The 12824-nt window shown below is 37.9% G+C and overlaps 1 protein-coding gene and 1 long non-coding RNA gene across 3 annotated transcripts; both read right to left on the bottom strand.

The window, feature by feature from the left end:
- Window positions 1–1838: 1838 nt before the first annotated feature.
- Window positions 1839–4446, bottom strand: LOC136266882 (uncharacterized). Of its 2 annotated transcripts, none has more exons than XM_066061904.1 (4): window positions 3527–4446; window positions 2376–2453; window positions 2204–2323; window positions 1839–2143 (listed from the first exon to the last, which is right to left on the bottom strand). In XM_066061904.1, the coding sequence occupies exons 1-4, from the start codon at window positions 3562–3564 to the stop codon at window positions 1924–1926; spliced, it is 456 nt and encodes a 151-aa protein (XP_065917976.1). In that variant the 5' UTR covers window positions 3565–4446; the 3' UTR covers window positions 1839–1923. The 2 variants fall into 2 exon arrangements, with proteins under 2 accessions (XP_065917976.1, XP_065917977.1); XM_066061905.1 differs by lacking the exon at window positions 3527–4446 and adding an exon at window positions 3393–3447.
- Window positions 4447–9509: 5063 nt separating this feature from the next.
- Window positions 9510–11759, bottom strand: LOC136265596 (uncharacterized). The gene is made up of 3 exons (XR_010705614.1): window positions 11658–11759; window positions 9711–9973; window positions 9510–9659 (listed from the first exon to the last, which is right to left on the bottom strand). It is a non-coding gene; the product is annotated as an uncharacterized lncRNA (long non-coding RNA).
- Window positions 11760–12824: the final 1065 nt, after the last annotated feature.

Below are 12824 nucleotides of genomic sequence, written 5' to 3'. Positions count from 1 at the left end.
TTTGTTTTCTACAGGGACAGAGGAATGGACTAGCCAAGTTTCAGCTTCCTAAGTTAAGCAGCGTTGGAAATACAGCACAAGACAGCCGGACGAGCAAATAATTTGATATGCACAGAAGCTACCGAGAAAAGAATCTACAGGCACTTACATAAACCATCATAACTTAATACTGATACAACGACGTACGGAATTGAATCTTGGCTCATTGTGTTCGCCATGAATTTGTGCATCCACCAAGGTATAGTATTTTCCCCAGGCATGCTTCTTTGTTTGAGAAGGAAGGCAGATTCACTGAAAAACGATCGTCGGTAAATTCTTTCATCACCGCAATGTAAACAAACGTCTGTAACTTTGGAATCTTTTCGTGTATGGAAAGAGTTTTATGCTCCCTATGGACAGGCGAACACGATGATGCGGTCATGCAGATGTTGACTTAAAACTACAAAAAATCCCATGTGTTACACATGGGATTGATTTAAGTAAGTGTTCCCATGTGTTACACATGGGATTGTTTTAAGTAAACCATACCATGTGTAATACATGGGATTGATTTAAGTCAAATGCTTTACACTTAAAAGACACCTTATATATTAGATAGTTTCTATAATTATATGGGAGCATTTTAAGTCAAATACTAGATTTATATTTACTGAATTATATATGTATTTAGACTTGACTTACAAACAATATTTCTAATTAGGAGTGTGTGATAATGAAAAAAACCCGTCATAGAGTACTTTTATAATCACGGTTTTGTGTAATTTTTAGGATAGTGTCTCTTGGAAAATTCATTAGCTTTATCATGATAATGTCAGTCATCATGATAATTACATTTAACTTTTATTATCATACAACCCTAACTATTTGGAATAAATCTTATATATGCTCCGCCTTGTTTTCTATACTCACACCTTCAGTGGTACTAGTTATCCTGAGCTTTTCATGCAGACACAGAGGTAACTAATGTAATTGTATAAGTTGATTGCAGGGAAGATCTCAGGACCCTGAAAACTGCTCATCATCATCACATTGAAACCCAAGTTGTGTCTTTTCACAAGCCCTCCAGTTACAGTGGAACCTCTCTTATCCAGGCGATCTGGTACCTACCACTATCTGTATCTTAGAAATGTTTGTAACTAAGAAATGCATGTTGATATGCTGAAGTAATCGACTTAAAAAATACAAGTAATACCATTAGTTAGTGCTGTGCAGTCAGTGGGTAAAGTAGGAAGTCACTACAATGCATTCGGGTCCCTCCCCTGAGTTGTAAAAAAATGTATTATCACCTAGCAACCAAGTTGTAGTTATTATTAGTAAAATAAACAAGCTACTTAGCTAACATGTAAACAGCAACTTGGCTTTCATCTAACCTAAACTTCATTATCAAACCACATAACTTGTCCAGACAATGGAGGTGCCCAGAAAATAGAAGTCCAGAAAAGGGGGGTTCTGTACAATGCTTAAACTTAAGTATAATAAAGCAAGTTTCATGCTTTATAAAAAGTGCCTGCCTTTTGCATCATGTCACTATACTATTTGGTCCTATTACCCTCCCTCTATGATGAACTCTGATAACCTCATTAATGTGATAAATATACAAGGTGGCCTTATTATCAAGCTTTTATGGTTACCAAAAACTGGTTATAGTTGCTAAAATAGTAATTCATCATTGGCTGTGGAGGCAAGATGATGTACATTAAATCAGTATTGTGATTACATAAGGCATTCCACAGTGTGTTGTTGGAATAAAATCTACAGCCACAGATGGTCCCTAAGTGAAATGTTACTGCACACAACACCCAAGCATTGCCGTGTGTTGTCCATTGGAAATAGTTGATATAACCATAACAGATTATGTATATACTCTTGATCATTCTATCACATGTGTAATTGTTTTTACCACAAACGTGTTCCATATGACAGTTACCAGTCAACAAATCTAACATTTTCATCATTTTCAAAGATGTATACTGTTTCCTTGTCGAATGGGAAGTACACTCCATATTTTCCTGTTAGCCCATCATAAGCGTTTATGATGCCTTTGAACCACTTTATCTTTCTGTCAACTATGAATTTCATCACCAATTTCCGTCCTAACATAGATTGTTTTGGAGCCTTACACAATGAAGTTGAATCTGACATCCTACAGTAGTACATATGTAACAAACTTTACTACTGCAAGTATAAAATGCTTGTACAATACTTTTGCTTTTTGGTTGCAGTTGTAACAGCAGAACCATCATTTACTGCAACTTCTTCATCCATGACACAATCTTCATGATCACCACACAGTGAGTTTGAGACAGTAGTTAAAATATGCTTCCTACGATAGCAACATGTTGATGTCAATGAACATTGTGCACTGGCATATATACCTTTGCTGCTTAGTTGCCACAAGTGAGCTATCTTCCATGGTTAATCCTGAAGCAGAACTGGTTCCAGAGTCACGTGTCCTATATAATGTAGATATACATATCAAAACCTACCAATTAATTATGTATATTAATTTTCATTTGTAAGCAAAACACTTTGTTCAAGTACAATATTTCCTAACGATTTACAGATTTAAATTTTCCAACAGGTGGAATAAACAATGCCTAACCTTTAGCTCTCTTTGTAATAGCTCGGTTTCTATCTCTTTGTAATAGCTCGGTTTCTATGTTACATCATTCTAGCACACCTCCTACTCAGCATGTATGCCTCGAAGACACTGATACGTAAGTGGTGACTTGACTGCTTTAGACAATGGTGCACTAATAGTGAGTTAGAATAGAGAGCTCCGATCATAAACACCAAGAGAATTTCACGGCGAGCATGAGGTCACAGAAATCCACAGAGGTTTGTAAAGTTGATAGCTAAACAGCATATAGTTTGAGGCTCCAGAGATGCATGAGAATGGCAGCTAAAGTGAGTAGCATGATTGTCTAGGCTTACACAGAGTGATATGGTGAAGACCACAAACTTAGCCAGCTGCCTGCTACTAAACCGGCGAGTAACACCATGGTTTTAACTATGGCCAGCCATATAAAGGGTGAACCAGATACCACTGCAATGGTTTACACAAAAAAGCGTACCTGGGTGCAATTTTATTTTGTTACAATCAGCTTGCAACTGCTCTTGGTGCATGTTAAATAATAATCGTCCACAAGGGTTAGCACTAACTGCATTACTGTAAGTTGAATTGTGGTTGTCAATAGCTGTCCTAGGTCTCTTCGTGAATAAGAGACCTACACACATCAAAGTAAATTTTAATTCTACGTAATTAATACCATGAAGGATCATGAAGTGCAATAGTACTGTATATTAGGGATCATAGTGCTTTATATACACCTCTGATGAAGAATACTGAGCAGAAACCAGCCTCATAATACTATGCATAACGCAATCTGTACCTTTGCTGTTTGCTTGTAGTTACAACATCTGAAAAACTATCCTAATTGCACAATGTTTTATTGCCGGATCCCAAGCCATATGTCCTGAATAATACCATTGTGTATATACATGAACATTTAGAACATTATCTCACCTAGGCTGTTTACTGGTAACTGTCACTTCTAACTGCATATCTTCAGTTGCTGTGGCTCTACTTTTGGCAGTTCTATATACACATGGATAAATGGTAATAAGTTCAATGGATTCAAAATTATTTGTAAATACTAAAATTTAATCATGTAATGTTATAAGTTCAGTTACCTAAAATGCTTTGTTTTGTAACAAGGGGCATATTTAGCTATAAATGTTAAAGTAAGGGGGCTAAGAAGGATCACATCCTGGTTGTTATATCTTATGCACACTTGACATATATAAATGGGGGATCCAGCCTCCGTAGCCCCCCTCCCTTGTGCTATGCCTACGTTTGTAACTTATTTTCTTGGAAACAGGTTTTTCATCTGTTACAAATGAAGCTTACAATTTTGAAAGGTGCATTGTTACTAGCCAGTTGATGCTTTATTTAAACACCTATATGTATGTGATGAGAAACAACGAATCTTTGCAACTGGATCTGCAGAAACCCAACATAATCCAATGGTAAAACTAGGATATTATCTAATTCGCCACTAAAGAGAAGTTCGAAAATCTTTTGCTTCAGTGCAGTAGGCTAAAGAAAACATAAGTTAAGTTAATGTAAGTTATGAATGTGTGTTTTCATGATGTTGAAACAATGGTACTCAAACAAAGAAGCACCACAAAGGATAAAAATGATGCAACAAGGAATTCCCCTGTTTATGGCAAACATGATGATGGAAGTCTCAACCCATACCTCATTTCTTTCACAATGTTTTAGTAAGCATCTGGAATTTACTTTCTTTATACCTTCTGTATAAATTCAACCTTCTGCTGTTGCAACTTTGTAGGGCTATAAATCCAAAAGTTCTGAGTAAATTAAGCTGAAACGCCACCACAGGATACACTTGGCTATGTACATGCATTATTATAAATATGTAATAAAATGGAATTTGAAAACGTGCAATTTTGTAGGGTTTTTGCAGATCCAGTCACCTATTATGTTGGCCTAAAAGCAATTTTCTTACAAACATGTACCATACCTGTTTTCAACAGACTTAAAGTGGCAGGCTCGATCAGGTGGTCCATGAATGGCTGTTGGATCAGCAGGTATACTTGACCCAACACGTTGCTGTTGTCTTTTCGCTGCATTAGCCCTCCTGGCATTCTCAGTCTTGTCACGATATGATACACTGCATTCATTAAGTGCAGCCAAATTCTTTGCACACAAAGACTTGTCAAGCTGGTAGACGTCTGCTACAGCATTTTGCAAAGAAATTGGTATCTTCGCTTTGCATTGGGCATTTAAGCGCTCTACAGCATTGGTTGTTGCTGGTGACCTATTCCACACACTTGAATCCATCAAAGTAAAATCCTTATGCAATATTTTAAGGTGCTTTGGTCTCAGTCACCATTCAGCCCATTTTCTTGCTTTAGACCAATTGCAATGTTTATCCACAAATACTGCCTCGTCTGCACTCAAACCATTAATAATACCCATCAATTCTTCAGCACTTTGTTGACTACACAAAACATTGAAGCAGTTACATACTGCTTCGCCCATGGGTAATTTGGATATTTGGCTAGCAATTTTGCTGAATACACACTTTTCCAAAATTTTATCTTTGGAATTTGCAACTCTTTCACGAATTCTTTGCCATGAACAATTCCAGTGGACACGGCATCCACGTATCAATGACTGTCCAACATCTTCTCCAACAGCATCACATAACCCACGTATTTCAGCATCGCTCCAATCTGTTACAATGACAAGTAGGGATTCTCCAGGCTTAAACAAACAATTGTCAAAATAGCACTTATCAAAAGTTTTACGAAATGCCAAACAATATGCCTGGTGATCCTGTTTAGTAAGCCGGACTCTACTGACCACTACCCAGTCCATTGTTGTCTCATTAAATGCTGCAGCATTAAATAAGTAAGGGTATTCCTTTGCCTCATTGTACGTAATATCAGCTTCGATGAACTCAGCTTTTGATAAAATTTTAGACATCAAAGGTTTCATTGTAAAAATATATTGAATGCCATTCCCTATGCCAGCTGATACTAAATATGGCCTACTTAGCTTTGTTAGCTCATTTCTCGTGAGTAGTTGCTACCATGAAAGGCATCCTTTTCATCAATGCTATCATCTTTTCAAGTGATGCTACATCCCACTTAGCATTGCACAAAGCAGAGCTGCTACGTGCTTTGCTCATTACACTTGAAACTCTCTCTACACTTGCAGACGCTTTGTCTACTGCTGAAGGGATATACCTCAATCCTTTCCCCCTACACACTTCTGATGGTTTTAAAGAAACATTTGTTAGAGCTGCATTTTTAATATTTTCTTGAGTCTTGGCCAACAAGTGTGATGATGCATGAACATCATGATTGTGCAAACTCTCTTTTGAACCTTTTGGCTGTCGTACAAAAGCTAGGATCCACCTGCGATGATCATTGGAGTCATCCGGGTATATGTAGGCAAACTGCACTGGACAAGGTTCTATGTCATTAGTTTTGTAAAGGGGATTACTTGGATGGTTTTTGCATGGTCTCTGTTCCCTTATTGCAGCTACATAAGGACAACCGTCTTCAGGGCATGCCTTAACACCATTACATGGTGCAGAGCGATACACAACTAATACATCTTTTCCATCAATCTGCACTTTGGTTTTGTAGTTATTAACTTTGCCTTTGGACAACTGTATATCAGCCCATAAAAAGTGAACATTCTTTCGGCAACTTGCATATACTTTCTGATAATCTTCTATATATAATACAAATTGATCCTTTCCTTTGCACAAACGTCCAGGAAATTGCCAATCAGATTCATTTTCAGGGACATCCCAGTTCTCCTTATCGGACAAAAGTTTCTTAACAACAATCAATCCATGCGTACCTTTACCCTTACGATCACAAATACTAGGTTGATGCACAGCTGCCTGCATATGACTGGAACTGCCTACAGACAATGATGGCTTGCTGCTGTTGGTAGCACTGGATGATCCTTCATTCAGTAAGACTACTGGATTATCTTCATCAAGCACCATCTGAGCTTTAGGAAGCACATGCAACACTCCCTGGATAGCATAGTGTCCGCTTTTCTTTATTATGCATTTAAGCTCCTTCTGCACATATCCAGTAACATGGCATTGTCGTATAAATTTTCTCCACCAAATCTCAGGTTTACCTTTGAAATTACCATAGGAAAAGTTTTTCTTATCATATTCTTCTGTCCACTTCAAGGACGATCCACGAATCCACTGCACTATTTTCAATTCACCTTTACAACCTACTGCATTTATTGCATCAACCAATATTTTGAGCTCCTCTGTCATTTCTACTAATTGGACATCCATCTTACAAACATCGCAACAGTCAGTGTTATCATTTTCCAGGCACTCTTCTTTGAATGCATTCAGAAGTATTTCACATCGACATTTTCCTGCGAGATCTGCCATTACATATTTCCAGGAGCTTACAAATCCTTCCAACAATTGTTTACAGTACTCAGCTTTGCCAATGTGATTTCGTATCCATGCCATTGCATGATCAGTGTTGTTCATACAGTAATAAATAGTGGCTATAGCTGGACATCCATCCCTGCCAGCTCTCCCAAGCTCTTGAGCCCAGGTTGTCAAACTCTCTGGAACACCATACCTAATAACATGCCGAATATTTGCTTTGTCAATGCCCATCCCAAAAGCTGCTGTTGCCACTATCACTTTAACTTCATCATTTTTCCATTTTATATAATTTGAATATCTTGCCTTAGCATCCATTTCACCATTGTAAGGCAAAGAGTCAATGCCATTATCTTGCAATTTACTCATGATAGGACCGATGTTGTTTATGAAGTCAGTGTATATAATACAGCATTCATTGTTGATTGTTTCAGAAACTTTTTTTGCGAAAATGGTAAAATCATCTTCATTACTGAGTTCTTCGCATTGAAAGTAAACATTAGGCCTATTGATGCTGCCCTTTGAAATCATCGGTGAACGTACCAATCGTAAAATGCTTGTTTCAACCACATCACTAGCAGTTGCTGTCAAGACCATTAAAGGTGTGTTTGTGAACTCCACTTTTAGCCTCTCCAAGTCTTTATATGAATGACGAAACTCTTGCCACTGATGAAACAGATGAGCCTCATCTATCGCAATTAAGCTGAGTTCATCTGCTTCAACCAGCTGTTGAACTTTTGCACGGTTCTTCTCTACTGCAATCCATTCAGGAGTTACAAATATTACGCTGTAATCACTATGTGGTAAAAATGCATCAATTTCAGCTTTTTTGTCTAGTTGTGCAGAGCCTAGAAAAACAGCATGAACATTTTTTAACTTCAAATTTGTAACTTGGTCCTGCATTAAAGATATAGTTGGAGATACAACTATCACCTTTTTTGCTGGTAAATTGGCCATTGTTAAAAATATATGTAACATCAGCAACTATGCCAACGTATTGCCAACTTGAAACAGATTACCATAACCTTAGCTATCGAAAACAATGATCAGGCTGCTTAATAATCTAGCAGCAAATATATATCTGCATTTTTGCCATAGTGCAGTCACAAGTCACATGTACTTGAATAGTTTGGTACAATACTAGTAGTTTACTCACGTAGATGGAAACCCTACTGATGAGCGATAGCCACAGTAAAGAAGGATCAAAGGCGTAACAGTAAGAAAATAGTGTACACATGCGTACACATCATAGGGATCACCTGAAATGATGCGTGCCACCAAAAATGCCACATTTAAAAACCAGCTTAGAAATGTCTTATGTGATGAAAATCACCTTTACGGAATAATATTAGCCCATCTAACATCAAATGTAACATTAAAAACAAGAAAACACTTACTGGTGGCCGGATATAGAAATTTTTTTTAAATTGTCAAAACTACAAATTTTGTCTGCCTCATGTACTCACTGACCACATTCGCAAGCCTAGAGGCCAAACAAAGCAGCACACGGCAACCATTTTACACCACAATAACAAACTCACCAGTGGGATATGTTTTTTTGGGGTTCCGAAGAGTGTGTTGTGTGCCCTCTGTGCCTTGTCTTTTCTTTTATCTTCAATCAGGCTGCTTGTCTTCTTTTTCATCCAACGAAACCATATCGAGGCATTAATTTTCTGTATCAACACCTTCTTTAAGCAGCATAATAGATGCCACAAAGTTATTTAAGACACTTAGACTACGCTACTGTACGGAGGTACTGGATAGCTACCCGCATCTTCACGGTAGGTCACAAAATCGTGCCCATTCTTTATTCTATGTATTATGGATCTATCAATCAAGACCACGATGACCACACCGCTTTTACACTAGCTGAATTTATAACAGAATAGTGACCACACACCTTCAACTTGGTAGGCTGACTCGGAATACTCCAATAATCGATTGAAACCACGATGACCACACTCTTGTTTCACTACTTTTTATTGCTTGGATCCCTGCTACATTTTAAAATTATATACTACAGTGAAACCTGTCTATTCCGGTCATCAGAGACAAAAAAATTTGACCTGATTAAGGAGGTGGCTGCAGTAAGCAGGTCACTTTGTACACAGTTGGCACATGTGGGAATTTTTAGACAGGTGACCTCTTTATGCAGTGACCTGATTAGATTAGACAGGTTTCACTGTATGTAACTAGCTAATACTGGCTCATCACTGAAGCCTAAACACCAGTGCTAAGTAAGTAAGTACTGGAGCAACAAAGGAATGGATCTATATGCTAGAGCAGTAACTTCTATCACTACTAGTATGCACTACACGTGTTTTGTAAATATTCTAATACATTGGTGTAAATGTGACCTTCGTGATTCGTTTAGAAGAACAGTACCAGCAGTTGTAAATCGGTAAAGGTGTCTTCAGCACCGCAAGATTTGATAATTCCTGGATTATTAATTTTATTGTTAAAAGCTGCTTCCAGCTCAGTCCATGAGTCCAGTCTGTGAGTCCAATCGTAAAATACATTACACCGTACAGTACTATTGTATGGTACAGTTTACAGGTATAATACTTACAGTGATAACATGATCTCTTCTTAACCTATGAGAATGCCACAGGTCATTACAGGTATTACACCTAGAGGACTTACAAGTACTGCAGAACATGTCGGCATCTTCACCACAGGATATACATTCATCTGTAATATTAAATAGCATTATTTCTAAGAAGCAAATATAGTTTTTATTACCAGAAACATTAACTTCATCATCCTTTCCACCACCTACACCCAAGGCACAGAGGGTGATTGAAGCAAAGTTTGGAATTTGCTGGTAAACTAACATCTTCCCATCTATTCTTTTATTGTTATATAACAAAACATAGTTTGTATCCACATGATTCCTTAAGAGCTGCTTTTTCAGATGAAATCCAGTGGTTGATTGTGGAATAGTTAGTTGTGTGACTCCACAATTACTTGCTTGCAAATTACCACCATATACATACACAGTCATCCTATATAACATTACATGTATATTAATACATTGCTAGTGAAACAAAAAAAAAAAAACAAGTATATGGAATAGGGATCAAAGTAGTGTTACAGTATGATCCTAAAAAAAACTGCGTAAACAAGAAGTAATTATAGGGATGGAGATTCATAAAACTGGTCAATGCAAGCCAATTCAAGCAGCTTGATTTGCATACATTAATTCAGATTCCTAATTTGGCTAACCAAGATGGTTTTGAAATTTGATAGTTTAGCTTTGTGACAAAAATTGCAAATTTACTATTATTGGTGTAAGACTGGTATTATTTTAATTATCATTATATTGTGTACTTAGCATGAGGGCACCATGTTAATGTTAAAAACAGACTCCCAGAGCAGTCATGTAATGGTTATGTCAGACTTTTTTGGAAGAGTTTTAGCATCAGTTGCAGCTTTAAAGTCATGTTGTTATTGTTGTTGTCTATACAGCAATTTGTGCATTGAAGCCATGGCCGGGGATCAAGGTAGCCAAAAATAAGTGATTGACAAACTTTGCTTCCTCATCACACTCTAATAATTTACAGTAAAGACTTGGCCATTGTTTCCACAAATTATCATTGTGTTGTTGTGAACTTCCATACAGCACCTATAGGTTATCATAAACAGTTCACCCAGGAATCAAGGATCCAAAGATCTGTGGGATCAACTTTTCACACATAATTCACTATGATACCTCTAAGTTGTAAGCCACAACGGCTACATAGTCAGATTACTATTTCTCTGCCTTGTCATTGTGAACCAGGCACACATCCAGTAAAGGCCGCTTACTAAAATGTATACATACAGTATCAGAATGGATCTGCGAAAACCGGTCTTATCACTCATAACAGTAAGTACTGTCAAAAGCCAGGGTTAAGTGGTCTGCTACTGCTGGCTGCCAGTGCCACTGGCAATCTGTACGAGTGGTCTGGGTCCACAATGGAGCTCTGGCTAACAAGGACATGGCTGTGTGTGGCTGGCTAAAGACCCATACTGTAAATTCCCTTTAATTTTCAGCTTTTGAATATCATAACTTAGTCTAATCTATCCCTTTGCCTTCCCATTCATTTTATTGCATTAGCCTCTTGCTCTCCCACTGTCCCCACCCATTTAATGCTCACCTGATATAGTCAAGGCTGGGTCAACCTCGGAAAAAAAACTATCTAGAATGGTAGGAAATTAAACTGCTGGCTACTTGCTCAATGGATGATATGGTTATAAAAGTAAGGAATTTGTGCAAAAATGTGTGAACAATTTGTTACAGCCATTGGCTAGCTGCAACACTGTGAATATTTAAAACCGGAATTTCTCAACACTTGTCTATGGGTGATAAGGCTGGTTGTCATAGAGCCAGTCACATCATACAGTAGTAACAGTACAGTAGTACTGTATATTAGAGGTTATGTATATAGCAAGAAAATATTCCAGCCTCATAATACTTTTAGTTAGGTGGAATCAAGCCCAAAATATCTTTAGAGCAGCCCTGTATGCTTCAGAAAAGTTGTTACAAAATTTTAACAAAAAATCATTCTGCTAACTGACTGACTAATGCCTTCAAACAAGCGTAACTCAATGCTACGGGCTTGATTTTTCACCGCTACATGCCATTTTAGCTGGACTGGTGCCTTTTGACATTCTGCAGTGCGTACAATGCACACATCATGAACTTACCTTTGTCCTCCTTCCTGTCTCATTTCTTCTTGTTAGCAGTTGTAGGTGTCAATAAGTGGAAGCACACAAAGTGGCTTCCCAGTGAATTGTCCATATTTTCCGTACTGACTGTATTTTCCGTATTGACTGGCAGAGGTGCCTCTCACACTACTCTTTACATTGTATGCTATGTAACGTGCTGAGCATAGCTGAACACTACTCATCCATTAATCAATTTTTAGTGGTTGGGGCATGCACTTTAACAAGCATGTTTTCCATAGTAGGGCAGTAATTGTGATTACAAAAAACATGTATTACTAATCTGCAGCCTTGGGCAGGGCTTGTGGTTACCATAAACATATAACTTAGTTACATGCCAATAACATTGGCCTCTCTCATTATATCCCTTGTCACTGCCCGCATCAGTATTTGTGACCCAGTCTGGGAAAACCGGGCTTATCGCCTATCTTAAAGTATCGAGAAATGCTGGTTTTAAGTATTTAGTGTGTTGTAGCTCGCCAATAGTTGAAGCTATGTGCACCAAATTTTCACATGTTTTATACCAATTCCTTATTTTCCAGAGCATCCACTGTGCAAGTAGCCAACAACTAAGTTTCCCGTCATATTAGATAGTTTTTAAACCGAGATTGACTGTATCAGGCGGGCAAGATGGTGTTTAAAAATTGAAAAGGAAGGCCAAGGGATGAATTAGGCCAAGTTTTGGGCCATTGAGGTATCAAAACTGGCTAAAATGAAGGGAAATTTACAGCAGAGGTACTTATTCAATACCACAGAGCTGTATAGCCACAAACAGTCATCCCCAGGCTGACCAGAGCTCCATTAAGGCCCCACACCACACGTACGGATCACCACTGGGCTTGGGAAAAGCAGCCATCAAAACCAGACCACTCAAGTCTAGCTGATTTTGATTGTGGAATTAGATAGTTTATTCTAGGGCTAAAACGAATATACCGAATATTCGAATTCGTATTCGATTTGCATTCGTTTGAAGCAATTATTGTAATTCGAAACAACGAAATTACAGTAAAGATGGCGGACACTAGTAATGAGGAATCTTTGTCAGTTTCTACAACCTCACCAACATCAGACACTGGACTAGAGATGTACCAACAATCAGATTGGTGATCACGAGGGCGATCAGATTAGTTGCTGATATGCCTTCCATAT

Source organism: Dysidea avara, chromosome 9 (genome assembly GCF_963678975.1).
Source record: "Dysidea avara chromosome 9, odDysAvar1.4, whole genome shotgun sequence".
NCBI lineage: Eukaryota > Metazoa > Porifera > Demospongiae > Dictyoceratida > Dysideidae > Dysidea > Dysidea avara.
The sequence above is the reverse complement of the archived record's forward strand: the minus strand, read 5'-3'. Positions and strand labels throughout refer to the sequence as shown.

Excerpts from the sequence above, each read along its gene's own strand:
- LOC136266882 (XM_066061904.1), bottom strand. The coding sequence starts at position 3,564 with ATGCAGTTAGAAGTGACAGTTACCAGTAAACAGCCTAG. Across the intron at positions 2,324-2,375 it reads GTGGCAACTAAGCAGCAAAG|GAAGCATATTTTAACTACTG; the intron begins GTATATATGCCA and ends TTGCTATCGTAG. Across the intron at positions 2,144-2,203 it reads ACTGCAACCAAAAAGCAAAA|GATGTCAGATTCAACTTCAT; the intron begins GTATTGTACAAG and ends GTACTACTGTAG.